This window comes from Streptopelia decaocto (genome assembly GCF_964273445.1).
Source record: "Streptopelia decaocto genome assembly, chromosome: 1".
NCBI lineage: Eukaryota > Metazoa > Chordata > Aves > Columbiformes > Columbidae > Streptopelia > Streptopelia decaocto.
Window position 1 is genome coordinate 58130761 of NC_138663.1, and position 27371 is coordinate 58158131.

General features: G+C 39.5%; 1 protein-coding gene across 2 annotated transcripts in view; it reads left to right on the forward strand.

The window, feature by feature from the left end:
* Positions 1–27371, forward strand: part of LARGE1 (LARGE xylosyl- and glucuronyltransferase 1) — a 286929-nt gene that overhangs the window by 127028 nt on the left and 132530 nt on the right. For both annotated transcript variants that reach the window (XR_014184896.1, XM_082061421.1), the window contains exons 4-5: positions 13042–13337; positions 19868–19950. Coding sequence is in view for 1 of the 2 variants with exons in the window: in XM_082061421.1 (XP_081917547.1) it covers positions 13042–13337; positions 19868–19950 (379 nt within the window). In the remaining variant the exon portion in view is untranslated. The remainder of the gene's footprint in view (positions 1–13041; positions 13338–19867; positions 19951–27371) is intronic.

The window sequence follows — 27371 nt, forward strand, 5'->3', positions numbered from 1 at the left end:
ATTGCTGGTTCAAAATATTTCTAAATCATAATTCACTATATCTAAATTTATAAGTTCTTAAGAGCTTTCTCTCCTGATTTTTTCATGGTGACAGGTCATGGGTGGTTTGTTTTTTATTTTGCAAAAGAAACAAGCAAAAAGCACTGATATTTTCTCATGTAATCCAAGATTTGACTTTCCAATAAATATAAAATTTTGCAAGACTTTAAATACAATTTTAAGAACTGGAAATGCTGAACACAGGCAGCAAGCTCTTTGCTCACTCTTCTATCTTGTGTGCTTCTTAATGTTCCAAGTTGGAACAAGATTTAATGACTCACATAACAGTAGAATAGACTAGACTAGACTAGACCTATGTGGTCTTTAGATAAGTCTGGAATTTTACTTTCCCTGTTGATTGGATTCAGTCATATTATTCAGGAAAAGAAAGAAAAGCATTGTCTTATTGAATTTACAATAAATATTTGTGTTCATCAAATAAGAAACTAAATCAGTTCCATAGAAGGTGCTAGTATAAGGTGCTAGTGTGAATTTTAAATTCAGACACGATGAAGTTACAGTTTCTCAAACAATGAAATGTTGTCTCTCAAAACATAAGAAATCACATTCAAATGTCCTGCCAAGTGGAATTTTACCGTAAGGGACAAAATATATATTGTATAGTGGTAGAAATGTAGGATTTTCTTCAGAGGAGCACATGAAGTCAGAGCTGCTATAACTCAAGATCTGTACTATTTTAGTGATAGTTAAGACCAGAAGAAGGCATAATTTTAAAAGTAAACTTGATAGCAATACCACAATAAAGTATTCTTATTCTGTTGTCTGCCTCTGTTTTTCCTGGGCAGATGGTCATAATTTAGAAGGGAGAGGCCATGTTTTCTTATTTGCTGTAAGGCTGTTTATTGCAGCAGCCTGTTCTCAGGGAAAAGAAGGGTGAAGTAAGCAATGTCACTCCTCACCATCATCCTGTGTCAGTTCTTAACAGCCAATTCCTGTGTCTAGATTTGTTCAAATGAGTACAGAATATGTAACTGAAAATAAGGGTTAAGGTCCTTCCCTTTTCCTGGAAGAAGATGGGAGCAGATGGGAAGGGGAGCTACTTCTTATATTGTGAGTATTGTGTGGGGGTTGGTTTGTTTGTTTGTTTGTTCGCTGTTGTTGTTTTTTCTTTACCTTGACCTTTAAAGGACTTTTACAGTTGCAACATTTTTTAATGTAGCTGACCTAATGTGTTTTTCCATGTATGGTTGTTCTTTAGGCATAGAGTGTGTTGGTTTGGGGTTTTTTAGTATGAAACCATTTTAGTTAAGTTTCCACCTATTCTGCTTAGTCTTCAAGATAATAAAAGTTATTCCAAATTATAAACATGAATAAATCTATAATAACACTAATGGAGGTTAATAGATATCTTAATGGAAGTCTATCAACAGAAATAAAGGGCAGACTGTTATTGACCACTATACACAACTCATTTACTCCTAAACACAAGAACTCTTCTAAATGCCTCCATCTTCATCTTTCCTTTACCCCAACATAAAAACTTGTCATAGACATCAATTATTTCATAGTGTACATCACTGTAGGAAGCCTATGGCCATTGGCCCCGATCACAGGCTACCTAACAAAAGCACCATTAAAAATGCCACACTGTAGTGTTTCATTTGTACTTATTGAAGAGGTCTCCCACAGTATATTCTACTTCTGAGAGGAATTCCTGGAAGTATTGAAAATGTAGAAAACAAGAGTTCTACTTGGGAAAAAAAAGAGAAGATATTTATTTAAATACATGTGGATCCTGTGAATACTGAGCACTGCTGCCCTGACTGAATAAAGCAACTTTATTTTAGAATAGAAAATAAGCATGTCAGTGGGGCTTAAGCTCAGTGTTGTTTTACACAAGAACAGGCATATTCTTCAGGATCCTAAACATACATTAAGATGTCTCTGTGCACTGGAGCAAAAATGTGAATTAGTCTCAAAGACATACCTCATCTATCACAAGACAAAATCTTAGTAGGCAGAACATCTAAGTCTTCCTGCCAGTTGATGATATTTAACCTTAATAAACTTGTGGCTGCTCAAAAAATGGAAATTTTCATTTGCTTGCTGCACAGGAAGCTCAGCAGGTTTGTGATGGGGCACAGGGGATGTGGCCTAAATCCTGACCTACCACAGTACAGCACTGTGTACATTTATGGTACAACATAAAAATTACGAACACCACCATGCTGCATGCATGCAGAATATCATGAAGTATGAGACCTATGCTTGTTTTCATCAAAGTCACTGAGTTTTGCCTTTGACTCATTTGAAATAGGATTACGTTTCTGATATGCTGTCTGCACTTCTGTAACAAAACAAGAATATCATAGAGTAATTTCCTCATGTTTTATAGGAAATCTCGGTCACTGATTGAAATGCAATCTGTATCTAACTGGTAAGATATATCTGTTATAAAATCAATCTTGTACATACTTGTTCTATCTTTGTAGAATGACCATCTCTAATATATTAAAGCTATATTTTTGAAATATTTTTGAAAAGGTAAATGTTAAGTAAGTTAATATATAAAAGAGGTTCCATATCACATGTCATTGGAGTCTGGACACCAAAACCAGATTATAGTCCTGGGGTAGATACCTGGCCACACTGAAGCTAATTCTGAAACCACTGTTGATTTCCATGAGATAAAGGTACTACCTTTGTTAGCAGAATTAGAGGTGTATTTTCTGGTTTGTTTGTTTGAATTTCTTACTCTCTTTTACATATATTATGGGGTTTTAAGATTTTAAGTAGAAAAGTGTTATTTTATCAAACACTATATGTTGGCCAACTGTAATTTTCAGTTCGAAAATGTGGGGAAAGTTAGCAAAAGGGAAAATATATTTAGGATTCCACTGAACTGTATGGATAACTCATTGCTGTTTAATGTAGTTATAACTTTTGCAAATAATCAAACTAGTTGTCTTTAGCTAATTTGTGAACTGTTGTTCTAGATTTCTTTTTATGTTATGATTTGTTTTTGTACGTACTGTTTTAAAATGCTGTTTCATTTCTGATGTCACAGCTGTGATATGTAACCTGCCATCTCCATCGCTGCTGTGATTTTTTTCATCTGCAAGGTGTGTTGGAAAATTTGCTGTGTATAGTACATGACAGTCTGTTATGATAGTTTTCTTCATGAGGAGGACAGGAAACTAACTCATGAGTTACTTTATCTCTTGTCATAAGTGAAGATAAATGTAATAACACTGATCAGCCTTCATGTGTTCTGAATGTGCAGTTATTTGCATTTTCCCATCACTGTTCTTCAGGACTGAAGTGTCTGAAATGACAAGTGCAGCAAATGAAAAATGCTGAGAAAGTCTGGGGAAAATAGAAGACTCAATACTGAAAGATATTAATAACTTATACACGGCTATGTCATCAGTGAAATAATGCTGATGGTATTTCGTAACATCAAATTAACCTAGAATTATAAACTTGCGATGTTTCTGTCTGCATATGTAATCTTCAGATGCATTTAGAAAGAAGAGAAATCATTGTTTTGAAAATTTGTTCTTTACTACTTGCCTTTATATGTATGTGCTAACATCTGTTGTTTGAAGATTCTTAGAGATCTGGTTTCTACTAAGGAAAAAATGATGTGGTGCAGAATTTGGGGTTTTTTTATTTGCTTACTTATTTATCCTTGAACAATCCTTGGTGGTCAGTCAGTATTCAGACAATCTTCTTTTCCAGCAGCCTCAAGTGAAATACCAGTGCACGGTTCTCTGATGGCATCTCTGTGCCAAGGGAGATTAAGGGATATAACAAGCTTTGCAGCAGGTTTCAGCGGCACCAACCAGCCTGAACTAATACTGCAGCATTTCTGTATATTTACTGAAAATCAACTTTTGAGTTCGCGTGTAACAATGCTACCAAGTGACTTCTAGCAATACACATAAATTTTGCTGTAGCTAAATTTTCAACTATCACTTAAGAGCCCAAACGCTGGCTTTCAGAGGGGCCGACCACTTGCATTCCCTTAGACCTCTGTCTTTCACCCATCTCCCATGTTTAACCAAAGTCAAGCTCAGTCTTTTGCTTTCCTGTTCAGTGATGTCTGATAAAAAAGCATTCATGTCTGTTCATAGTAAGCCTGTGATGGACTCTTAAACCAAAGTGGTACAGGAGCTACATGGGGGCAGGTGGTTGTGTTTTGGATTCCATAAAGATCTTCCCAATTCTTTTCCACATTTCCTTATCCCTAAAGCAAATGTGCTTATGAACACCTCTGGTATTAAGCAGATGTGGGCATGCCATGTCTGTCATATATTTATGAAAACATGGGGAAGTGCAAACATAAATGTAATCTACACATTGTATGTTCTTGATACTACAGTTAGCCAGAGGGGCATGGCTGTGACTGATGACCAAGAATCACATTCAGGAAATGAAGTTCTGATCTAGAGAAAGTGAGATGAGAAAAAGGTAAACAGAAAACTACATAACAATACTCAATATTCCTTTGGAGGAGGGAGCCACATCTGAGGATCATTAGGAAGTAATGAGCTGAATCTGTCCACTGGTGTTTTTGCATCTCTTTCAAGCTAACCAGGCTGTCTTTGTCACAGAGCAGTTGTTACACGTTTTTCAGATTGTAAGAAAGCTTAGCTAAATTTTTTGAAGAATATGGAAAACTTCGTCTTATGTTATTCTTATTAGAGATGTTTTCCTTGAAATAAGTGGTTGCATTTTTACTGTTATGCAGGATTAGGACTGTTCTTTGCTCGAGCTTGTAGATGTCAGTATGTGTAAGTGCGTTTCTTCTGAATGGTTGGCCTGATGAGGGTAAGGAAGGATGTGCAAAGCAGACTCTCTTGCCCAGGTTCCCCACATCCAAGTGCTGTACAATCAGGAAATGCATTATAGCATCCATTGTTGCTTCAGCAGGGAAAGTGTGCTTTACATATGCAAATACTGCTCAGAAGTTTAACTTAATAATTATCAGCTGGAGTCTCTATTGATGAGCAGCTGAGGCTAATCACCAGCAACAGAATCTGAATTAACTACTAGTAGGCTTTGATTGAGCATACTTGTCGCAAGCTTGTGGTTACTGTGGCAATTGTAGAAACCTGTAAGTATTTTTATAATCTTTTCTAAGCTTATAGACATTTCTTTCTTGTACTTTTCTGTACTCTTAAAAAACACTGTAAAATGCTGTATTTTAGACTTTTCCTATCTCTTCCACAGTGTTTTACTGAGCAGGAGCCAACGTAGAAGAGGTTCAGTCTTTTACATCCCACTGCCATGGATGCTGGTCACAGGGCTGCATACAGATGCAGGGCGGCCTTTGGGCACATGCTTTTACCTGAGGGAGCCGTGACAGCTGCCTGCTGTACCAGGGCCTCAGAAGTTACTTTAACACCAAGCTCACACCTGAATGTAGAAAAATCTCTGGGCATGTAAGATATCCAAATGGTTAATGAAAAAAGAGATGCAGCTCCTCCATAGGAAATCTTCAAATTAACAGATCCCATTGTTTTCCCTCCCACTCCTACTGTACACCAGGGAAATTCAGCTGGCTACAAATACTTACCCTGCAGATATCATTCATATTCTTTTTCCTGTGTGCTTTATTATTCACATCACACTCCTACAGTCCCGCCACAGCTTCCCTTCTAATTATTCCCTGCTTGCCCATTCCTATGAATAACCAGTGGCATTCACCCACATTCTGCCATTTAAGGCAGTTAGTAGTCCATCCTACTGTGAGTTGGATTTCTCGTTTTCCAGGAGGTGCCACAATTTATTTAAATGAATCCAGATTGTAACTCCGAAGATTTATAATTGGGTTGCACAAGGTTTCAGCTTAGGGGCACAGAGACCCACTAGACAGTGGTTTGTCTCTTACTCCGTTGTGGAGGTGGGAGAGGGGAATGCTTCGGGGAAGAGGCAACTGGGGTGGCTCAAACCGGCTCCACAGACTGCTTGAACTGAGCTGGATGCTTTTCACTGCAGGAGGTAAGAAGTGTTGTGTGACCCTTTGGGTCAAGCTAAGCTGTGGGTATGGTGACCTCTGACTGAACACTGATAATGTCTGCGACTGATCTAAAAGGAGTCATTTATTTGTGCCCCCAAGTGATCACTGCTAATTATGATGTGGTTGTTTGTGACAAAGAGTCATTGCTGGTCATTGATGGCTGGTCATCGGCTCTGTGGAGAAGTGGTGCTTCCACCAATAATACTATAGGCAGCACCTCTGAGCCTGGATGGGGTGGCTGAGGACAGAAGAGGTATTGACCCTCTTCTCCTGTTACAGGATTCCCTGCCAGATACTTACTTGTAGAGCATTGTTGGAGGAGTTTACCCTGCAACACCCATTTGGTGTCTGAACATTTCAGTCTTCTGAGCTGTCACATTGGCAGTCTCTACCTGCATGCAAAGCTTCTGAAAGGAAAGAGAATATCCCTCTAGCTTTGTGGAGAGCTTCTTTTTCTCTGCTTTCTCCCTCCCTTCCCTAACTGCTACAGAAGCTTAGCCAAAAAATCAGTATCTTTACAGGAATGGGGCTTGGAGAAAATAACAATTCATCAAGAGCACAGATGGCTTATTTAGAACCTAATAGGTATTAAAACATTATTTTCCCCAAGCTTTACTCCTGATATTGATAATGTGTTATCTTTGCCAAGTTCCCCTCTTGATAACATGTTATCTTGGTCAAGCCAAGTCACTGATAAAATCTTATTTTCACTCAGTGCTTACTCTGATAAGACATTATTTTCTTGCATCTCTACTCCCAGTGGAAAGGGGGGAAATGTTATTTTTAGACCGTTTCTTGATGAGGGATACATTTTGCCAAGGCAATGCACAACAGGGAAAGGAAGAATCAGAAGACGACGGAAGAAAAAAAAAAAAAGAAGTAATTGTATTCTAGAGAAGGGAATGAACAATTCATTTAAAGACATGCAAGCTCTTGTTTTAAATTTGTGAGTAAGCGAACATTCTTAACAACAGCTAATAAGCTAATATTTCATTTGAAAAAGCAAACTATTAAAAAGAGACACATCCATTTTCAGAAAAGATGTATGATATTAAATTTTCTTTCCCTTTGTTCCTGCATTCTGTTGCTATATGCTTTTTCTTTACCTAGTCTTTTACTGTTTGCCTTCCCTATTATCCCTATTAGAAGTACCAAAATTACATACACTCAGCCAACACATAAACAGCTCTGCATCTCTGCAACGTGATGCCATCATTGACAGTACAATTACAAACTCTTTCCAATACACAACACCTTCCTCACTTTGTGTTCAGAGCAAATGCAGCAATGTGGTGAGTGGTTCTTAAACCATTCCGTTTAGTTAATTAAAGAGACTGGAAGGTGTGTCATGAACGAGGCAGGGGAGCATGGGAAGAAGAGGGACAGCTTTGTAGTTTATGAAGTCAAATCTGCCCTGGTAAATTGTTTCTGTCTCTATCAATGAGTTCATTACATGATACTCATAAAACAAAGCTATTACAAGGGACTTCTAACTATATTTTTTTCCTCATTTTCTGGGTTTCTAACTTGCCAACTCTTGCGTTACAGGAATGCTAAGCATATGCTGTTATATATGCAAGAGATGAAGTCTGTTCTCTGAACAAATAAAGTGCAAAAAAGGTGCTTATTTGTTGAAAAAAATACATTAGAACCATTTCAATTGTGAATCCAAAACTGATATTTTCTTTTGGTCTTAATGACTTCAAACTTCTCTGCCCTGCCTTTAAGTACAGACTGATAGTATCACCTTTCCCTCAAATGACTTCGGAAAATAAGTCACTGATCCCTCTGCCACATTCAAGAATTCTAATGACGAGCATCATAGATCAAGGAGGGAATAAATAAATCTTTTCTCAGAGCATGGCATGAGTGGTCCCAAACTGAATGATGAGATGAAACAAGCTACTGAACATCTGTAAGCACCATCCATCCTGTACACACAGCGGTGCCAAGGTTCTTTGGAAACGAAGTGGTGATCATGCAATTAATGATCCTGTTATCAGGCATAAGGTAATGGCAGCAAAGACTGGCCAAGGAGACTGTCATTCTCACATTTCCAAACTTCTGAGTGTTTGAATTTTGTGGTGGGCTGACCCTGGGTGGATGCCAGGTGCCCTCCAAAGCTGCTCTATCTCTCCCGGCCTCAACTGTAGAGGGGAGAGAAAATATGACGAAAGGCCTATGGGTCTAGATAAGGACAGGGAGAGATCACTCACCAATTACTGTCATGGGCAAATCAGAAGAAGAACTTGAAGAAAAGTAGTTCAATTTATTACCGATCAAACCAGAGTGACAAATAAAAACAAATCTTAAAACACCTTTCCCCCACCCCTGCCTTCTCCCCAGGCTCAACTTCACTCCCAAATTCTCTACATGCTCCCCGCAAGTGGCGTGTGGGGACAAGGAATGGGGGTTGTGGTCAGTTCATCACACGTTGTCTCTCCTGCTCCTTCCTCCTCATACTCCTCCCCTGCTCCAGCGTGGGGTCCCTCCCACAGGAGACAGGCCTCCGTGAGCTTCTCCAGTGTGGGTCCTTCTCACAGGCTGCAGTTCTTCAGGAACAGACTGCTCCAGCCTGGGTCACCCATGGGGTCACCAGTCCTGCCAGCAAACCTGTTCGAGCCCGGGCTCCTCTCTCCATGGGGCCACAGGTGCTGCCAGGAGCCTGCTCCAGCATGGGCTTCCCATGGGGTCACAGCCTCCTTTGGGCATCCACCTGCTCTGGCATGAGGTCCTCCCCAGACTGCAGATGGATCTCTGCTCCACCATGGACCTCCATGGGCTGCAGGGGACAGCAGCCTCACCATGGTCTGCAACACGGGCTGCAGGGGAATCTCTGCTCTGGTGCCTGGAGCAGCTTCTCCTTCTCTGACCTTGGTGTCTGCAGAGTTGTTGCTCTCATATATTCTCACTTCTCTCTCCCAGCTGGTGTTGTGCAGCAGCTTCTTCCTCTTCTTAACTATGTTACCCCAGAGGTGCTATGACCATTGCTGATGAGATCAGCTTTGGCCAGTGGCAAGTCGGTCTTGGAACCAACTGGCATTGGCTCGGTTGGACATAGTGGAAGCTTCTAGCAACTTCTCACAGAAGCCACCTCTCTAGGCCCCCTGCTACCAAAACCTTGCCACACAAACCCAATACACTTGTCTCTGTGGGTGTAGGGGATTTGTGTATGATATGTTTAATTTCCATATCCACTGATTGTAGAGGGCTATTTTGTTCAAGGAAAGGACAGTGGGAAAGCATCTCCCTGTATGAGCAGCAATGTGATGCTTTAAGTAAGGCTGGCCTGCAGTAGAATTGAATGGTTCAGGTTTGAGTTCAATAAAACATGTTAGTGTGGGCTTAAGTACCATTAGCGGCAGTGGAAGTGAACACAGACTTAGCACTTAAAGGACAAGCTGCAGTGCCCAAGTGCAGTTACTATTGCTTAAGTCCAAGGCTGATGGTCAATTGGCATCTTGTGTGGAAACAGTCTCTTCTTACTCATGAACATGTAATTTAGCACATATGTTGTCCGTGCCAAATCCAGAGAAGGGTTTGTGCTTAATACTGATGGGAGCAGCATCTCTGTCAGACCTGAGGAAACTTGCGTGGGCAGTATGGACAGCCGTGGTTGTAATTTCTTGTGCAGTCTCTGTCTAGTGAACATCAGCCTTCAGTGTTCTTACTGTGACATCTTTCAATGGCACGACTTTCTACCACTGAAACTTGGAAGCATAAGCTCATAATTCCCCCACATCAAAGTAGAATGAAGTTCTGCCTTCACAGATCTGGAGTAAATTGCTTAGACTATATTCCACTATTAAGACGGTTATCTGGGCAAGGTTTTCTACTTCCAGCTGAGATCACACTGCTATGATTCACAAAAAGGCGCTGGAGAAAAAAATGCCTTGGTGAGTATGAGAATAGGCACCTTGGGATGCCTTAGCACCTACTCGTGGAGGCATGTATGTTGTAGTACCAAATTGTTAACAAAAAGGACTTCATTTATAGCTGCCCATATAACCGATACCTACCAGAGCATCCAGCTGAGCAGAAGTGCATAGAGTACTAAGCTGTTAGATGATTAAAGCTGAGCTAGAGCTCCAGAAGAAAAGGGATAGTTTATCTGCTTACATAAAGCTTTTATGTCTCCATAGTCCTGACTGCAGTCTTCTTATTTTTCTTTTCCCTTAGGGCCCGTGGGGTTCTCTACAATGGTTTTCAAGGGAAAAAAGTAATTATGGAATGAACTTCAAATGATTTTGCTCGTGGCCTTAACAGGGGGAAATCCATGAGGGTGGTTGCCTGCTATCCCACTTCTTTCTACAGAATGTTGGCTTTTGGTTAAAATTGTTATACTGTTAGTCCTCAAAGGGTGCAATGATAATATGAATTTTCAACTGTGAACAAATGTGAAATGGAGGAGTGGTGTTTTCTTGTATCTCTAGTCAGACAGACTGAAACATTATCTGTGAGCGGCATAACTTCCTCTTATCTCAGAGGCAGCCTAGAGTTCACTAATCATCAGTTAATTCATTACAAAGGCGTTACATGCCATTAGGCAGGGGATGAATAATAACTAAACCACATAGAAACCTCTAGACCTTGTAAAGCTGCCAAAAACCAAGTAGTTTTCACTTAAGATAGCGAAAGAAATGTAAAAAATTATGGAAAAGGATCCCACAACATGCTTCATAAATTTGCCTGCCTCAGTTAGTTCCTAACAAAATTTTAAGCATTTGAGTTCAGATCAGGGTCATCTGAGCAACTCAGGGTCCCTGCTTCTGCATTCGTCTTATCCTCTGAATGAGGGTGAATTTTTCCTTCCTACGCTCTGCTTCTTTCTCCCTTATCCAGCCCTGCAGTTAACCTTTGGCTAAACTTTGTTTCTCTGTAGCTCTTTCCGCAGCAAGCTTCTACCACCACTTGGTCCTTTTCTAGACTATTAGCTTTCCAAGTCTGGTAACTACAAAACTAGGAACTTGGTGTTAATGCTTATCCTTTCGTTTTTTTATGTAAGAAAATTCTACTGCTTCAGTCCCTCTCATTTCAAATAAGCTATGCTAGATTGCTTTTTATAGGCTTTATTTCTTCCAGTGTCTTAAGGTGCTCTGCTTAAGTAAGGCGTAATGAAATCTCTTGCCTTAAACATAGGTGAGTTCAGATATGCAGAAGCATTCAATAATCCGTAGAAATAATAACTTGCATATTGTCGAGTTTTCTGAATTGTTTGACCTACTGTAATGATAAGTCATTGACTGCTGGCAACCCTCATGTAATTATTCAGGATTGTGTTTGGGTTTTGTTTCGTGAAATTGTGGAATTTTGTAGGTCATTTTTATTTCTTTGGTATTAGCACATAAAGTCTGAAGTCAAGACCTGACACAGAACAAAAAATATTAAATCTGAGACTGACAGGGCTCAAAAATAGAGCAATAACCCCAAATGAAGAACAAAAAAATAATAGCTTTAGTATTATTTATTGCACCATTCAAAAGTGTACTATTTGCTTCAGAGCACAGCAATGTTCTTTGCAGTTGTTCCCTGGGACATCTTTTGTCCCAAAGTCACACAGACCTCGTTATGTGTTATGTTGGTTTATTTTGATTTAGATTAGATAAAAAGTGCCTAGACATTAGCTCAGAGCACTCTGCCAGTTACTTAGAACTATAAAACTCAAGTGCAGTGCAGTTTAACTCCTCTACCAAGCAGCTACACACAATCAGAGAACAAGCAATGAGCAGTTCTTTGTAGCAGGGAGATAGTTTTGAGTCAGAGGATGAGAAATGTACGTGTTAAGGAAAACTGCTAAACAAAAACTACATGGTTTCTCTTTTCTAAACCACTCAAGCTGGTGTTTGATAAAGCCAAAAGGACTCTCTGCAATGGAGAAATTATTAAATAGCAAACATTTATTTTCATGCATGCAGTTAGAAAGTTATTTCAGATAAATACCTTTAGTATAAGATACCCAGGTATCTCTACTGATAATTATGACACCATGGATAATTCTCACTGTCTTTTTTGCTTTGTTTCAATTTGATTTCAATTGCACATTTTTGTACAGTAGTTTTGCAGCACCTTTGCAGCATTTGTACTCTGTGTATATATAGAGAGCTTTATTGAAATTATATGAAAATACGTCTCCTTTGAAAACACATCAACTGCATCCTTATTTGCTTCCTTAAAATTCAGTAGCAATAATGGACCGTGAAGTGATGGTAGAATGTGGCGCAATTGTTGTCTTTGGTTAGAGACCTTTGTTTTAGGTTAATTTATCTTTTTTTATACTTCAGATCATTTTTAATGCTGTTTTGAACAAGTAAGATAGATACGTTTTGAAAACGTGAAAACAAAGTGCTTTGTATTTATGGGATATAACTTTTCAGTTAAAGGTGTTGAACTCAACTGTTATTTGTGTTTTGTTTTGTTGTTTGTTTTTTTTTTTTAACTCCCTTGTTGTCTTTTTCAGCCAGAATACTTTCCAGAATTTGACCCACATGTGTATTGAATGTTTTTGTCCTTCTGAACCTCTTATTTCTCAGCAAGCATTTAATACTGTGTTGCTGAATACATACCAGCTGCTCTTCACATGTGAATCAGCTGGGGCTACTGTTTGGCACAAGATGGTAACCAAAATGCTTGACTGTGGAGGAAGTGGGGAATAGGAAAATTATTTTGTCTTGCATACATTTCTAAAATACATTTAACTGTATATTAATTGTTTTTGAATGAAATCCTCCTGTTCTTGACTGTCTTCCCAGACTAGGGACTGGCAGGAAGCCCTACCCAGAACAAAAGAAACACATGCTTATCTTTTAGTGTGGTTTTAAAATTAATAAGACTGGTAGCTCACAGAGCTTCAGCCTTTGTCCAAGTCTACCACACACTTAAGCATTGCCTTCAAGTGCCAAGTCTGCATAAAACGCAGCTGTATTTCGAACACGTCCCTGCCTCGTGATGCTGACACTAAAGGAAAACGCAACTTCGAGTGTATTCTGACGGGAGCGTTTCGTTTCCCTCTCTTGCAGATGGGAAGCCGGTGTCGCTGTCTCCGCTTGAATCCCAGCCCCACAGCCCTCGGTACACGGCCTCGAGCCAGCGGGAGAGCCTGGAGATCCGTGTGCGGGAGGTGGAGGAGGAGAACCGCGTCCTGCGCAAGCAGCTCAGCCTGGCACAGGGCCGCGGCCCCGCGCATCGCCGCGGCAACCACTCCAGAACCTACTCCATGGAGGAGGGGACAGGCGACAGCGAGAGCCTGCGGGCTGGCATCGTGGCAGGGAACAGCTCCGAGTGCGGGCAGCAACCAGCAGTGGAAAAATGTGAGGTAAATAAACAAAAGGAACCTGCCAGAAATTAACTTGGATAGATTTGATCCTTTAAAGACATTGGAGATCCCCGTCTCCTTCCCTCTGGAACTTTCTGTTCAGAAACCAGCTTCTTAAAGGACTTCATGGGTGCAGCTTTTCAGATGATTTTGAATTATTGTTTTTTCAAAAACTTTAGAACATTTAATCATCTGAATATCTTTTGAGATATTGTTTGATCAGAGTTTTTGGTCTTTGTGTCCCCAAACCTGGTGTAAAAATCAAAGCCTTGTTCCAAGCTGACTTCAGTGCAGCTGTTCTGATAAAGACCTGTGGCAAGCTGACCCCGTGTGTTTCTAAATTAAATGAAAGCGTCACAGTGCTTTGAAAAGCCTTATTCCTTTGTTTGTGCATCTGTACTAGAACAGTTCAGGGTTTACCATTAATTAAATTGTGGCTTATAGAGCCAGCCTGTGCTTTTGAGTCACATTCAGGAGTGTGTCTGGGTGCTACTGTGGAACCACCTGCTTTGTGTGAGCTGTGCTCAAGAGCTGTGGTTAGCTGCAGGGAAAAGGAGATCTGTTTCTGAGAAGGTTTTAAGGGGATGTTTTGTTTGGTTTTCCCCATTTTATGCCAGTAGTCATAGCTGGATGTCATCCAGCTATTTAGTTGTGAGATATCTGAATGATGACAGTTCCAAATATGGATAGATCCAAACCAGAAAGACTTGCTTAAAGGCCTTGTGCCAATGCAGCTGAAGATAACAAAACTAATTCCTCCATTTATTTCTACAAAGAGGGTAGTACCGTATCACCTTTTATCTTGCTTTCTGCCACTAGGAAGATAAAAGTTGAAAAAAAATAAGTGGGAGAAAAAAAGGAGGCCTAATTGTCTCTCCAGTTAAAGTCTATTTAATGGGCAAATATCAAATATCATTTAAAAATGAATTATTGCTTTCCAGTTGGACATCTTTGTCTGTCAGTGTGGAAGAAGGAACCAACATTATTTTAAGGAGAGGGAAAAGGAGGAGTGTGTTTTTCATTTTCCCTCTTCCCAGTAATGAGGGTCTGATTTTCCTGTCTGTAAGCATTTTGGCATTTCTTTTAATAAGGGAAGGTTCAGGCCATCAATAAGCAAACCTCACTTCTCCTTTATTATCATGCCAAGCAGTGATGAGCTGAATCTCAGGTCTTGGTTGTTCAATGTACCAACCAATTTGGGACACAAAAATAGCAGCTTAAAAGAGGAATAGTTTAAGTGGCCCTTCAGTTTATAGTGTGTTTTGCCAATGAATTTACTTGCTCAGTGGGGTTTAGCATTGTGCTGGAGGCAGTGGTTATATAAAATACAAAAACTTACTTCATTTGCTAACCCCGTATCTCACCACACACTATTTTGATAACGAAATAGCTTTTTGTTCTTTTTCTTAAGGAATTCACTCAGTAATTCAGTAACAGTAATGGAAGTTAAAATTAAACTTCCTTATTATCAGATTTGCCAGAGGTCTCATCGCTTATCCTATTACTGTAGATTCTGATTCCATGTTTGTGTGAATGCTGTCTTGACTGCATTCACTCTCTGTTTTCAGTGTTTCAGCAGTGTAAACTAAATCTGTTTTAGCCTCTGACCCTGGAATATATCACAGCAAGAGTCAACAACTTGGGTAAAAAGAAACAAGAGTCCCGAGAAGAAGACTGGAGCTCTGTGGGAGACAAAGAGAGCTAGGAGTATGTTGTTTATTTCATTGAGGCAGTTCTTTGAGATTTACTGAAGATGACATTTCAAAATCTAATTTGGGATGGTCTTTAGCAATGATTAAAACATTTGAAAATGCAGTTACAACAAATGAACATTAAATATCTGATAAAGCATAATCTGTGTGGTAATAATTGTGATCTGTATGAAAAAATAATGGATTTGTTGCATTCCAGCCACCGCTTTCTACTCTATTGCATCGCAGGAGAGCTCTTCTGATATTATAAATTGGACCAGCATTTTTTATTATATTTTCACCTTGTGCCTCCATAAGCCCAGCATTTAGTTTGAATTAAGTGTGCGTTTATAAATATTTTTTAAAGAGAATATATATTAGAAAATGGTTAACTAGCAGTATAGCATTCAGTAGGTTAGCAGAGTACTTAACATTTGAAACATTTTTACAGGCGTATTTGTATTGCTGCTATTTTCAATAGTTTTGCTCGATAGGGTTAAGCAGGTAGTGGTCCACAAAGAACAGGCCCCCACCAACTTAAGCAGTGTAAAACACAGGAAAACCAGATATTACCTGCCTTTGGGAAACATTTGTAACATAGTTACATTTTCGTAACAAGCTTTTAATATCTCTTAACCACATTCAACAATTACTTATGAAGGATTAGGTATCTGCAACGAAAGGCCTGGCTAGTACTACTGGAAAATTAGTGAAGTACGAAATGCTCTACCAAAGATTATTTTTAGCCATAAGAACTAATTAGAGTTTGTTAAGCTCATTATTTCACCATTCCAGAAAGTAGCCTGAGGAAGAAGAAAAATAACATCTGTTTATGTAGGCACTTTATACTCCTCATCAGTGTGGGATCTAAGGCCCAGTTCTTCATGTGTTTTTAGATATTTTCTTCCCATTAACATTGACCCAGAATGATCTTAGGTGAAATACTGCTTTCAGAAACAGTTTTTTCCTGGTCTGTAGAGGCTGAAGTAATAGTTTCTAAACCATGTTAGCATGCACTTTGGATTATTTAACTCCCTTTCCTAAAGAAGCTTAACTTCCTTAAATGCCCTCCAGTACCTGGGCCTGAGTGTTCCCTAAACTATTTAAAATCAAAAATAGTTTTCTTTGTGTCCCTGATCCCCAGCCTACAGGAAGAACAGCTTGATTCACTTCCACAGTGTTTTGATTAGCTATTCATATCCGCACGGATAAGCAGAGGAAGAATTCATTGAGTCTGGAAAGCAAGATGTATCATCATTTAATCTGTTGCTGCAGCGAGTTCCATTATCTAAAAGCAGCTCCAATGAATGGCCTGTGTCCAGACTTCTTCCCACACCTACTAGTGATGAACATGCCTACCATTCAATTTTAAAAGAGCGTTGTAGGAGGATGGACACTTTAAAGGAGCTCAGTTTAGTCCCACAATGACTTCTGAATATCCCGGCTAGAGTTTGACGACAGGAATTATCACGGATTGTAAACAGTGAGGAGCAAGTGTAGCACGTAGAGCCTTGGTGTGAGACGTTTGGCAGGACATGCTGAACCAAGCAGACAGGCTGCAACATGTTGTGGAAGTTGGAACATTCTTGGCTTATCTGGGTTCACTTCTGGGTGTTAGCTGCAGTCACTGAGCCTGGAGGTCATGTGGGTCACAGTGGCCACTTCTGGTGGGGTGGGGATACAATCTTCTAGCCCTCTGCAGATAGAAAATGAGGAGTTTGAGAGAGCTGTGGTGCTGCTGACCAGTTTCATAATCTGGAAGCAAATGTTTGCTGTAGTATACTCAGGAGGATGAAAGTTCTTTGAAGCGCTTCCTTCTTCCAGCCACTTTTGCCATATCTTGCCAGGATTTGGCTATAGCCAGCTGCTCTCTATCCAAACATGAATTTGGAACAAGCATGGAGAAAAATGGAAATAAAACTTTTTTAGATAGGATGCAAACATCTGCAGACAGTTCAGGTTGTTGAGCTCATGTTGACTTATCAGTTTACCCACTATTTTTTTTAACAGTTAAACAATGAGGGAAAGTGAATGAAGCAAAGGAGGAACAGCCTGAGTCTTGCAGCGTGCTGCAGGCAAAAACTTCAATAAAAAAAGGACTAGGTTTCTATTCTCTTTGAGGATTATTGCTCTTTTCCTATAGCTGATTACAGGCAGGCATAGAAGTGATAAATGGTATTAAGCACCACAGAGAGGCTCAGCAGAAGGTACATGTGTCTCTGAACTGGACAAGGACATTCAGAAGTGCAGCAAGTGCTGTCTCCTCACAGTGCCCTGGCTAAAACAGTGTGCAAGGCAACAGCACCTGCTGAAAGACATCAAAGAAATCATACTTTTAATTTTGAAACAAAGTGACTTAGGAAAAGGAGAATAGATGCAGGAAGTCCTTGACAGAATATACTCTGATTTTGTGGGGATGTGAAAGGTGAAGAGAGAGGCTGTAAGGATAGGTTTTCTGACAAGTAGAGGTAGTATAAAATAATGTTGACAGGAATATGACAGTGCTATTCTGCCAAAACGCATAAAATGTTTGTGTCTGGTCCAGTGTCTTCAGGTGAAGCATTTAAAGCAGACATGAAACCATTCTCAGTTAATTTGATTTGAATTGGCATTGAACGGAAGATCTTAGGCCTTCCAAAAGGCTGAGGAAGACCAGGTGGCAACCAGAGAGGAGGCAGAGCGTGCTGTGTCAGGAACCTGTGCACCCACAGGAACCCATGGCCCCATAAGCATGGTACAAACCACTGCTGCAATAAAAGTTAATAAGCAGCTTCTGTTCTCCCCTGTTGTTATCACAAGAGAGAAACACAATTTTTGCAAAGTGCTGAGCACGCTCAACACCCGTTGACTTTAACATAAAGTGCTGAATACCTCACAGAGCTATTGCCATAATATACTGCAATATATTTTCTTTCTGACACCTCTCTGGACAGACAGTTGCCTTATTAATTCAAGTCCTCTTAAAACCTCGGATCTTTAATGTGCTTCAGCTGGTGAGGCATATGAGGGCTGGAGGCAGCTGCAATGTTCATGTGGGGGTTGTACAATGGCTCAGCCACTTCACAATTATATGATTCAAATTGTGCCCTGTACCAGGCAATGTTAATGGATGGGGCTGTGGCCTCTTTAGATGTGCCCAACACGTGGCACCTCTTGTGTAAATCTGCTTCTGTTACAAGCCAGACTTCAGGAATCTATGACTATGTGTGGAGGCAGAATTCCTTATTTGTTCTCTGTGTAGTGGGCTTTCTGTGGAACATGAGGGCTGTGTGTATGAGACACCAGCTAACCAAGCTTCAAATGGAAGCCAAATGAGGCTTCTCTGCAGTTTCACAGCTGTGTGCCCAATTGCGGCTTTGTGCTGCCAGCAATCGTGAGCTCTCCTTTATTTCTCTGACCATTAAGAAACAAAAATACAGAAGGAGTGAAAACTTGCTAAGATTAATTTGCTCTTGTCCACAGGGAATAGCAATAGCTAATTTTAAAACCAGAGAAGGGTACCTTAACAGCATTTTTAAAATTATTACTTACTACCTCAATCATAATGACTAGTAGCCCCTTTTCAATTTTCCCTTTCCTCTTGAAGGCGTGAGTAAACCTCTTCCTTATATTAAAAAGGGAGCTAAGAAGGCACAGAATATGTGATAATTTACCAAGGTTCTGGGGTGGGGAGAATGTGTATGTGTGGGGGATTGTATTTAACTCCACATTAACACTGCCCAGTACAGCCCATACTGTTAGTCACAGGCAGGGAAGTGACCACCTGCCTTCACAGCTCATGTCATAGAATCATAGAATTGTTTCAGCTGGAAGAGACCCTCAGGATCGTGAGTCCAACCATAACCTAAGACTGACACTACACCATGTCCCTAAGAACCTCATCTAAATGCCTTTTAAACACCTCCAGGGATGGTAACTCCACCACTTCCCTGGGCAGCCTGTTCCAATGCCTAACAACCTTTTACTTGCTAATATCCAATCTAAACCTCCTCTGGCAGAACTTGAGGCCATTTCCTCTCATCCTGTCACTTGCTACTTGGGATAAGAGACCAACCCCCTCCATGCTACAACCTCCTTTCAGGTAGTTGTAGACAGTGACAGCCTCCTTTTCTCCAGGCTAAACAGCCCCAATTCCCTCAGCTGCTCCTCATCAGACTTGTGCTCCAGACCCCTCACCAGCTTTGTTGCCCTTCTCTGAACTCTCTTCAACACCTCGATGTCCTTCTTATGATGAAGTGCCCAGAATCGAACACAGGATTCAAGGTGCAGCCTCACCAGTGCTGAGTAGAGCGAAACGATTACTTTTCTGGTATCCTGTCTTATCGCTGGGATGCATCAAGGCTCTTGTGAAACCAGTCGTCTCACTCATCAATCAGAGCTCACTCTCCCTCTTAGTGGCTGCCCTTAAGACGGAAATAATGCCGAATTTCTAAGAGCGCATCTGCTTCTAATTATCAGAGATAATTTTAAACTTTGGTTCAGAAGGTTAAAGTGTCTGCATGTTTGCATACTCAAAATGTTGTGTGCTGCTAAATGGGTATGTGTGTGTGTACAGACACGCACACATATGCCCTTAGCTAATAAATGCAATTGTGTTCAGACATCTGATGTAATTCAGGGATAGTAATGACTTTGGAATGATGATGGTGTTATAACTCAATTAAGATGTTTCTAACAAACTGCCTCAAGTGGGCTGCAAACAGCTGCAAAACACCCACTAAAATCTTTAACAATCGCCACATTAATAATAGCACTGTCATGTGTGTGTTGTCCTTAATGACTGATAAAACACAGGACCAAGCTTTAATTTTGGTTCTTTTTGTTCCTTTTCTCCCACAGACCATCCACGTTGCCATTGTTTGTGCAGGGTACAATGCCAGTCGGGATGTTGTCACACTTGTCAAGTCCGTCTTATTTCACAGGTAAAAGTAGCTTGTTTTTCCACCTCTATTGTATATCTGACTATGGCTAAATAAGCTCTTTTTACATTTACTCTTACTTCAAAAGAAAGTCAGATTCTCTTCCCTTGCTGCATTTTCTTTGGAAGGAAGGAAGCACGAAATAAATGGCCACCACAAATAGATTCACCTGTGTAAAGATTTTCACAGTAACTTTGAGGGATCAGAGATCTACCTGCCACTCCTGTTGCATTGTGGGAATAGTGACAGTATCTATATATATTGTAAAGCATCTGTGCACTACTGAATAATGTAAAATAATAATAATACTAATAACAGCATTGTATTCATTTAGCCTATTTCTAGCATCAGTTTATGGCACAGGTGTAGATGGTAATTTGAAAACCATACACATAAACACACACTGGTTGCTTGACTATCTCAGCTCCCCATTTAGATATTTATTTTTCAAAGTAAACCTGTTACTATAGCCAGTATTATTTCATTAAAGTCAGTTTATTTATTCTGGCTTTAGAAGAGCTACTTGCAGCTCTTTGGAAGGCTTTGCAACCTGGTTTTAGCACATGGAGCACAGTGAGATCCCCAAATCCAGAGGTATAAATGTGCATTGAAGACAGAACAAGCAAATCCCTTAATAAACAGTAGCTCCAGAAAAAGAGAAATGCTATTAAACGGTATGTGGGCATATGTGTATATCCCTCCTCCAGTTTAGTAGTGTCTCTCATAGATGTTTTCCAACAGTGTTGCAGAAAGTGGATCAAAACAGGAATATGAGAGACTCATCAGACTGTTTGACTCAAATAGGACAAATAGACTAATAAAACATACGTAGAGTATAAATTAGAGTTTACTAAGGAGGTGGTTTCAATACGCTGCTTTATATTGAATGATATTTTATACCAAGGAGGATGGCTCTTGTTCATGTCATGTACTAATTGATTTCTTCTTATAAGCCTGCTAGAGTGGGGCATTCCAGTCCCCCAGCTTGCTCCTTAGGTTTGCCTCCCATCCTCTGCTGGAACACTTAGTAATCACTCCCTTACAATGGTTTTAGTACACCATTTTAACTATTACCCATTTTTGGTAAGCTTTGCAAAAGAATGTAAATGCTCACCTTGTACAATGTGGAAAAGATTCAGTAACTATTGTTTTAGAGGCTGGTTAGAGTGCAGGTGGAAAGGGGAAACTCCAAAATCTGAGACCAGCTTTCACTATCAACACATAGCCTTTGCAAGTCTTTCTGGAAGTAGTATGTTCCTGTTAGATGAGGGTTAGGAGCAGGAAAAGCAATGCTAAATAAACTTCACAAAAGCAAAACAACAGTAAAAACATGTGCCAGGCTGATAATGTGCATGTGCGGAATTTTTCTGGATGTTAAAATCCTGTTAAATTTTAAAACTCCCATCTATTTCCAGTTAGACTTCTGAATTATTCAGCATAAACTGGCTCTATACTGCAAAGATGTAGGGTGTTTTGTCTAGTTTGATTGTTGTTTCTAAGGGTTTTCTTGCAAAAACTTATTTTTATGGTGACATAAGTTATCCTAGTAGTTAGCGTTTCAGGTCTTTTTCTGTCCTACTACTTGCATCCATTTCAAGAATGTTTCCAAATGTGCTGTAAATAATAGGAATCTCACAGCTCAAAGGTTTAAATAGTCTCTTTCTGTGTTACTTAGAGGAAATGTCCCTGTTTTACATAAGCCGCTCATCGGAACAATTAGCAAACTCATAAACAATTCTGCTATATAATGGCAGAATTATGTAATTTGGACGTATATTTAATTAAAAATATGAAACCAAAGCAAAGGGAAGTAGCACTGGTATTTCTAAGCCTGGTGGATTCTGCCCTTGCCAAGAACATATTTGCTGTTTGTCTAGCAGCACTGCTCATCTCACAGGATTTGTCTGGCTCAGCAGAGGTGATGAAGATAAAGTCCAGTATAGTTAATGACACTTTAGTACAGTTAGTTACATTCAAGATAACCTATCGTGCTTGTTTGCTCAAAACATACTTAAAGACAAATCTAAGTCTATTCCTGCCTAGAACTAGCTTTTCTCACTAGGCAGTAAATTGTTCGCTAGAAAGGGAAGATGTTCTCAAAGAAGAGACAGAGCTTCTTATAAATATTTCTTCTAGAAAACACAGCTTTCTTAAGCATCTGTTGATACCTTGGATACCTGTGCAGAGATCCGTGCCTCAGAAATGCTCCTTTCTTGGCTCTTTATCTTTGTAGTGGCAATGGTGAAGAAGGCTAGAGAATAAACAACAAACAAACAGCAAACTCGGCTGAAAATTAATTTAGAGCCGAGTTTCCTTGCATTGGTTGCCATGTGCAAACAATGTTTTCTTGGAGACTGTTAAGCACTTCAAATATTATGATGATCGAAAAGAAGGCTTCCTCTTTTAATTGCTAGGATCTATTTCATTGTAGGGAAGAAGGATGGAGACAGGCCATGATGCTGCATTAGAAGGAATGAGTTAGGAGTGTTGGAGTGTTCAGATGGCGGAAGCTTCATGACATCAGTAGCAAGTTCATCATCTGACTTGAGGGTCATAGGTGAAAACAGTCATCGAAATGTCTCTTCTTCTAACCCATAAATGTGCACCAGGAATGCATCCTAGCTGGGGTCATCCAATAAGCTGAGCAAAACAGACATTTGGAAGGACTGTGTTTCCCGTGGAGAAGGAGTTTGCTTGTTCTGTCCTAATCTCTGAAGTTAGGCTATGGGTCCTTCATTTGTAGGATCACCACATTCAATCTCTAAATATAGTTTTGCAAGAACAGAATGAACATGCCTCCAAACATATTGTCAGAGATTTTTTTTTCCTATTTTGAAGTTTTTGATGATCAGTGTTGAATCAAACCTGAAACAGCAAGTGCAGAATTTGCCTGTAACAAGACTGTAAGAGAGTCTATTGTATAATTGGAGATACTTGTGTAGAAATCACAGTTGTTATTATGTAGGCAGGCACAGTGTGGGCTCTCCTTGGGCAGCTGTGCCATTACACCTCATTCCTGACCTGCAACACCTTGAATACAATCTACTAGTTAAACAGCTGGCCCCGCAAAGCAACCACACTTAGTACCCTCGTCACTTAATGTTTGTTGTAAGAGCGTGGGTTTCAGTGAATCTCTCTGCAATTCATGTTGTGTGCTTTTATTAGCATTTCCATCTAGTTTAGTAATTAAAGCATGTTTCAGCTGTGCATTTTGATCCAAAAAGAGGTACCTAAATTCCCTACTTCCATAGGGAATCCCTGCTGCTCTAATAGGAAAATTCTGAGAAAAGGAGGCTTTGTCAGTCTAATCATTTTCCCTCCGTACATTTACATATTGATTATACCCCTAACTTTGAGCTAGAGTGCTAGATGGAGAGACAGGAAACAGCAGGGGTGCTAGGTCGTTAAAAATAAAAACTACAGAATTTTCTATAGGTGAATGTACAGCAAATCCTGCGTATTGAACATTTCTCCTCAGATATAAAAAAGCAAGTTTCTGGTTCTAGTCATACTGTATATATTGTGAGACTTAGGCAAGCTACTTGTTGAAACCACTGGAGAAACCAAACCTGTCTTTGGGTTCCAGAGAGCAGGAAGAGGAGAGGTAAGGAGTGGTGGTGGTTGATTCCTTACAAGAACACCATAGTTTGGAAAGGCATTTCATTCCCAATGGAAAAAGGAGCTTGATTCCAGTTTTGTCTTTAGAAAACGTACGCTCATGCCACCAAATCCCAGAAGCTTTTAATACCCAGTTTGACGTAACATGACAGGTCTGTTCTCAGGAGGAGACTGAGCAGAGCTGAGGTACTGCAGGGTTTGCAGACTGTGATAAATATGCATTGGCAGTGATGCACAGAGGAAAGCTTGTGGAATGAGTACTTAGTCGTAGTCTGCAACGTTCCTGCTTTCCTCTCTTGGGCATCTAGTTGCTAATTATGACAGATTTTATACATCTGTTGCAGGAGCAAAAAAATCTTCCTTCTGAGCCAGTTTAACGCAGCCAAGCTCATAAAATTGTGTCTTAAATGCAACTTCAGTTTTTCCAAAGCAAAAGACTGAACACTAGAAATTAAAGATATTGGGTCAAATGGGCAAAACAAAGTGAAAGTGCTTTTGGAAACAGTGCATATAGTAGTATGCAAAAAGCACCTACACTTCTTTTTCAAAACTGGAGGAGCATCCAGGCTAAAGTGTACTCTACCTTTTCCATAGACATGCTAAACACCATGCTTCATTTGGGAACAAAGAAAGGCCAAATTTCAGAATTATAGCATGTTACTGGCAGTGAGGTCAACCTGAGAATCTGTGAAAAATTAACTTCTCTTTTGTGCCAGCAACCTTTTTCTCTTCTTTTTTTTCTTTTTTCTTTTTTTTTTTTTTTTCCCATATGTCCATCCCTCTTCTTTGGAGAAGTTACTTCTTTAGCTGTACACTCCATCTATCCCACAGCAACAGTGGTTTCAAAATGGTGATGAGGTTTCGTAGTGTAAACAAAACCAGTCAACTAGACAAATGCTTTCTAATATGAAGCATTGGTCTCTTTGCTTTAAGAAAGCTGCTTATAACCATAAAGTTAAGCATATGTCTAAGCATTTTTAAAATTAAGATATTAAACTGTGTTATAGATTGCTGTATGAATAATAACTTTTTTGTTAGGACAAGTAGAATAAGGGAAGCCAAATGAAGATATAAATTAAATAAAAAGAATGACATGCAATTTCCAAGTAAGAGTCACAAGTCAACACCGGCTGGTAATTAAAGCTTATGTAATCTAATGGCTGTATTCCATGGGGGCCACTTTGCCTTAATGGAGTTAATTTGAGAATGTAAAACCTCTGTCATTGTCTCCAACTTTTCTAACATGTTAGTCTATTTTGTGGGAGATTCTTCTGGCAAAAACTATAAAGCATGAACTGGTTTCTCTGATCTATATAGGTGCATCAGTAATACACACTTCTTTTGTATTTTATAGCTGTCCTAACAATGGATGCATAATGGAGAAAGCAATGATTTTTAAAAAATCTACACATGAAATCTCTTATTATTTCCCAAAGCACTTCTATAAGTTAACACAAAACAAGGAGATCCATGAATGGGGCAGCTAGTGCATCTTGTAAGATCTCTCCAATAGTTCAGGGAGCATTTTAATCAATATGGGATGTGAAAGGGTATGAAAAAGCTGTAATGATTTCACATTAAAATTCTCCCTGTATGAGAGGGATGGTCATACGGGCATTAGGAAAAAAAAAATCCCAAGCTGCCTTTTATAATTTCTGTTTGAAGTTCTTGTAACAATTTGTTACAGATATAAAAGGCATTACCTTGTTGTGCTTCCCTTAATAAAGTATAGGGTTTGGAAATAAACCCCCTGGGCTACTGACCTTTTTATATTCTTAGAAAATAAAATTCCTCTGTTGCAAAGAGAGAGCTGTGCAACCAAGCAGCCGCTTTTTGAATTGCTAACAATTGAGCCATGGAATAATACAGAAGGGAAGAAGGGAAGAGTGAGTCTTGGTTCACTACTCCCTTTTTCAATTGTAGATTTTTGTGTTTAACTCTGTGGCAGTGGCTATTCAAAAAGAATGGGCCACAAATGCTTGAGCAAGCAGATCAAAACTCTGATGAAGAATAAAAAGTTTTGAAATGTAAAAATAAGACATCCTGATAATAAAAAATATACAGAAATGGGTATGTCAGAATGGGCTCCTAAATTCATAGTCTGAATTTTAAAATTACTGACTTCTTTTCATTTTAGTAAATTTTATAGGACCTCAGCAATTCTGAAAATGAAAGCATTCATCTAAGCTCCTATATTTAGGCCTAAGAGCCTATATTTAAGCATTCACACTTGAAAATCTCAGCCAGAATCTCTTTTAATTCACTTTTGAGGAAAGCAATTTAGGAAAATAAATATGTGTTCTTTACGTATGATTTACTTTGTCAGATAGTGTTCTGATCTTAAGATAAGTGGAAATAATTCAATATATGAAGATATGCAGTTTTCTAAATAGAGCAGTTAAAACCTTGACTTTCCACTTGATGGGAAATACCCATATTTTGAAATGGCATTCATCTGCATTAAGACATTAGTGCATCAGCATTTTCCATGTAGCAGAAACTGTGAAAAGTTGTAGTTGGTAAAAATTCAGGTATTCAATATATTTGAGGTAAATGAAACCTTGGGAGAAATTCTCTGGCTGTTTCAATACCTGCTTCTATAGTGAGGCGTCTGAAAGACCTGGGGCTCAGAATTCAAGGCCTGTTTGTTTGGAAACTCGGGACACTAGAAACTTGGACTTCCAAAATTCACATGAATACCAGGAATTTTCCAAAACCTACTTATTTTGTAAGATAAGTTTATCAAAATTGTCACATACTGGTATATATTATTCCATCATTGTATATACTGTGACCATTTACAGTATAGTCCTCTCTAGCAGGACAAGATATAACCAACCTCTAGTATGTGTGGTTCTTTCACTCTCCAGACATGCCCAGTGGAAAATCGGTTATATGTGATAACATAGATGTTAAAAATCAACACAATACACAGCTGTGCTTTGAGCTGGTTGGAGAAGTTGAAGTCAAAGGACTTCCACATTTGGAGTGAGAGGAGAGGTTTGCGTTGGTCATCACTTTCTCTGAGACGTGATTCCAGCATCCCTTCATCCCAAGAAAGGTATCCTGCACTGAAGTCCTCAGGCTAAGGGATTTGGAAGGACCCTGCTGCATCATCTCATTAACTCCCCCTGCTATTGCAGGAAACCACAGCATTGAAATCCTTTTCATACCTTGATCCACCTTCACAACAGAAAGAAGCTGGGTTTTTCTTAAACCAAGAGCATCATATTTTTCCTGTTTCACGCCACTCAACTTCCACTAGCAAACTTCAGTGTCTTCAGCTGCTTCTTAAATTTCTTCAAAGGCCACGCCACCCCTCCTTGTTACCCAAGTGAGGGGCTCTCAAGCCTCCCTCTGGAAGACTGAAGTATCTCCCAGACTTTTAAAATTCTAGCTGCTAAATTCATGTGAACGATTGCTCTCCACATGGCCATCCCTCAACTTATCATAGGAGCAATACAGTTTGATTTCAGTTCTATAAACCTCATATCCCAGAATGTCTCCGTCCTGGAAAAAGGCCAATCCTTCATAACATCCTGATTGTCACTCCTAATTCTTACAGCCAGTGATTCAGTCATGTTGGCAAATAATTAAGAGGAAAGTTGACATCCCTTTCTCATATCTCTTCAGTAAGATTTCTCATCTTACAGAATCTCTTCTGTATCTTTTACAATGGATGCTGGGTTGATCTTTAAGCTTCTGAACTTGTTTCAGAAACACTTCAAAGCAAACCAGATCTTTTAGGCTTTGCATATTGCAGACACCAGAAGAAGTAAAAAATGGCATCTGTGTGTATGCTAGTG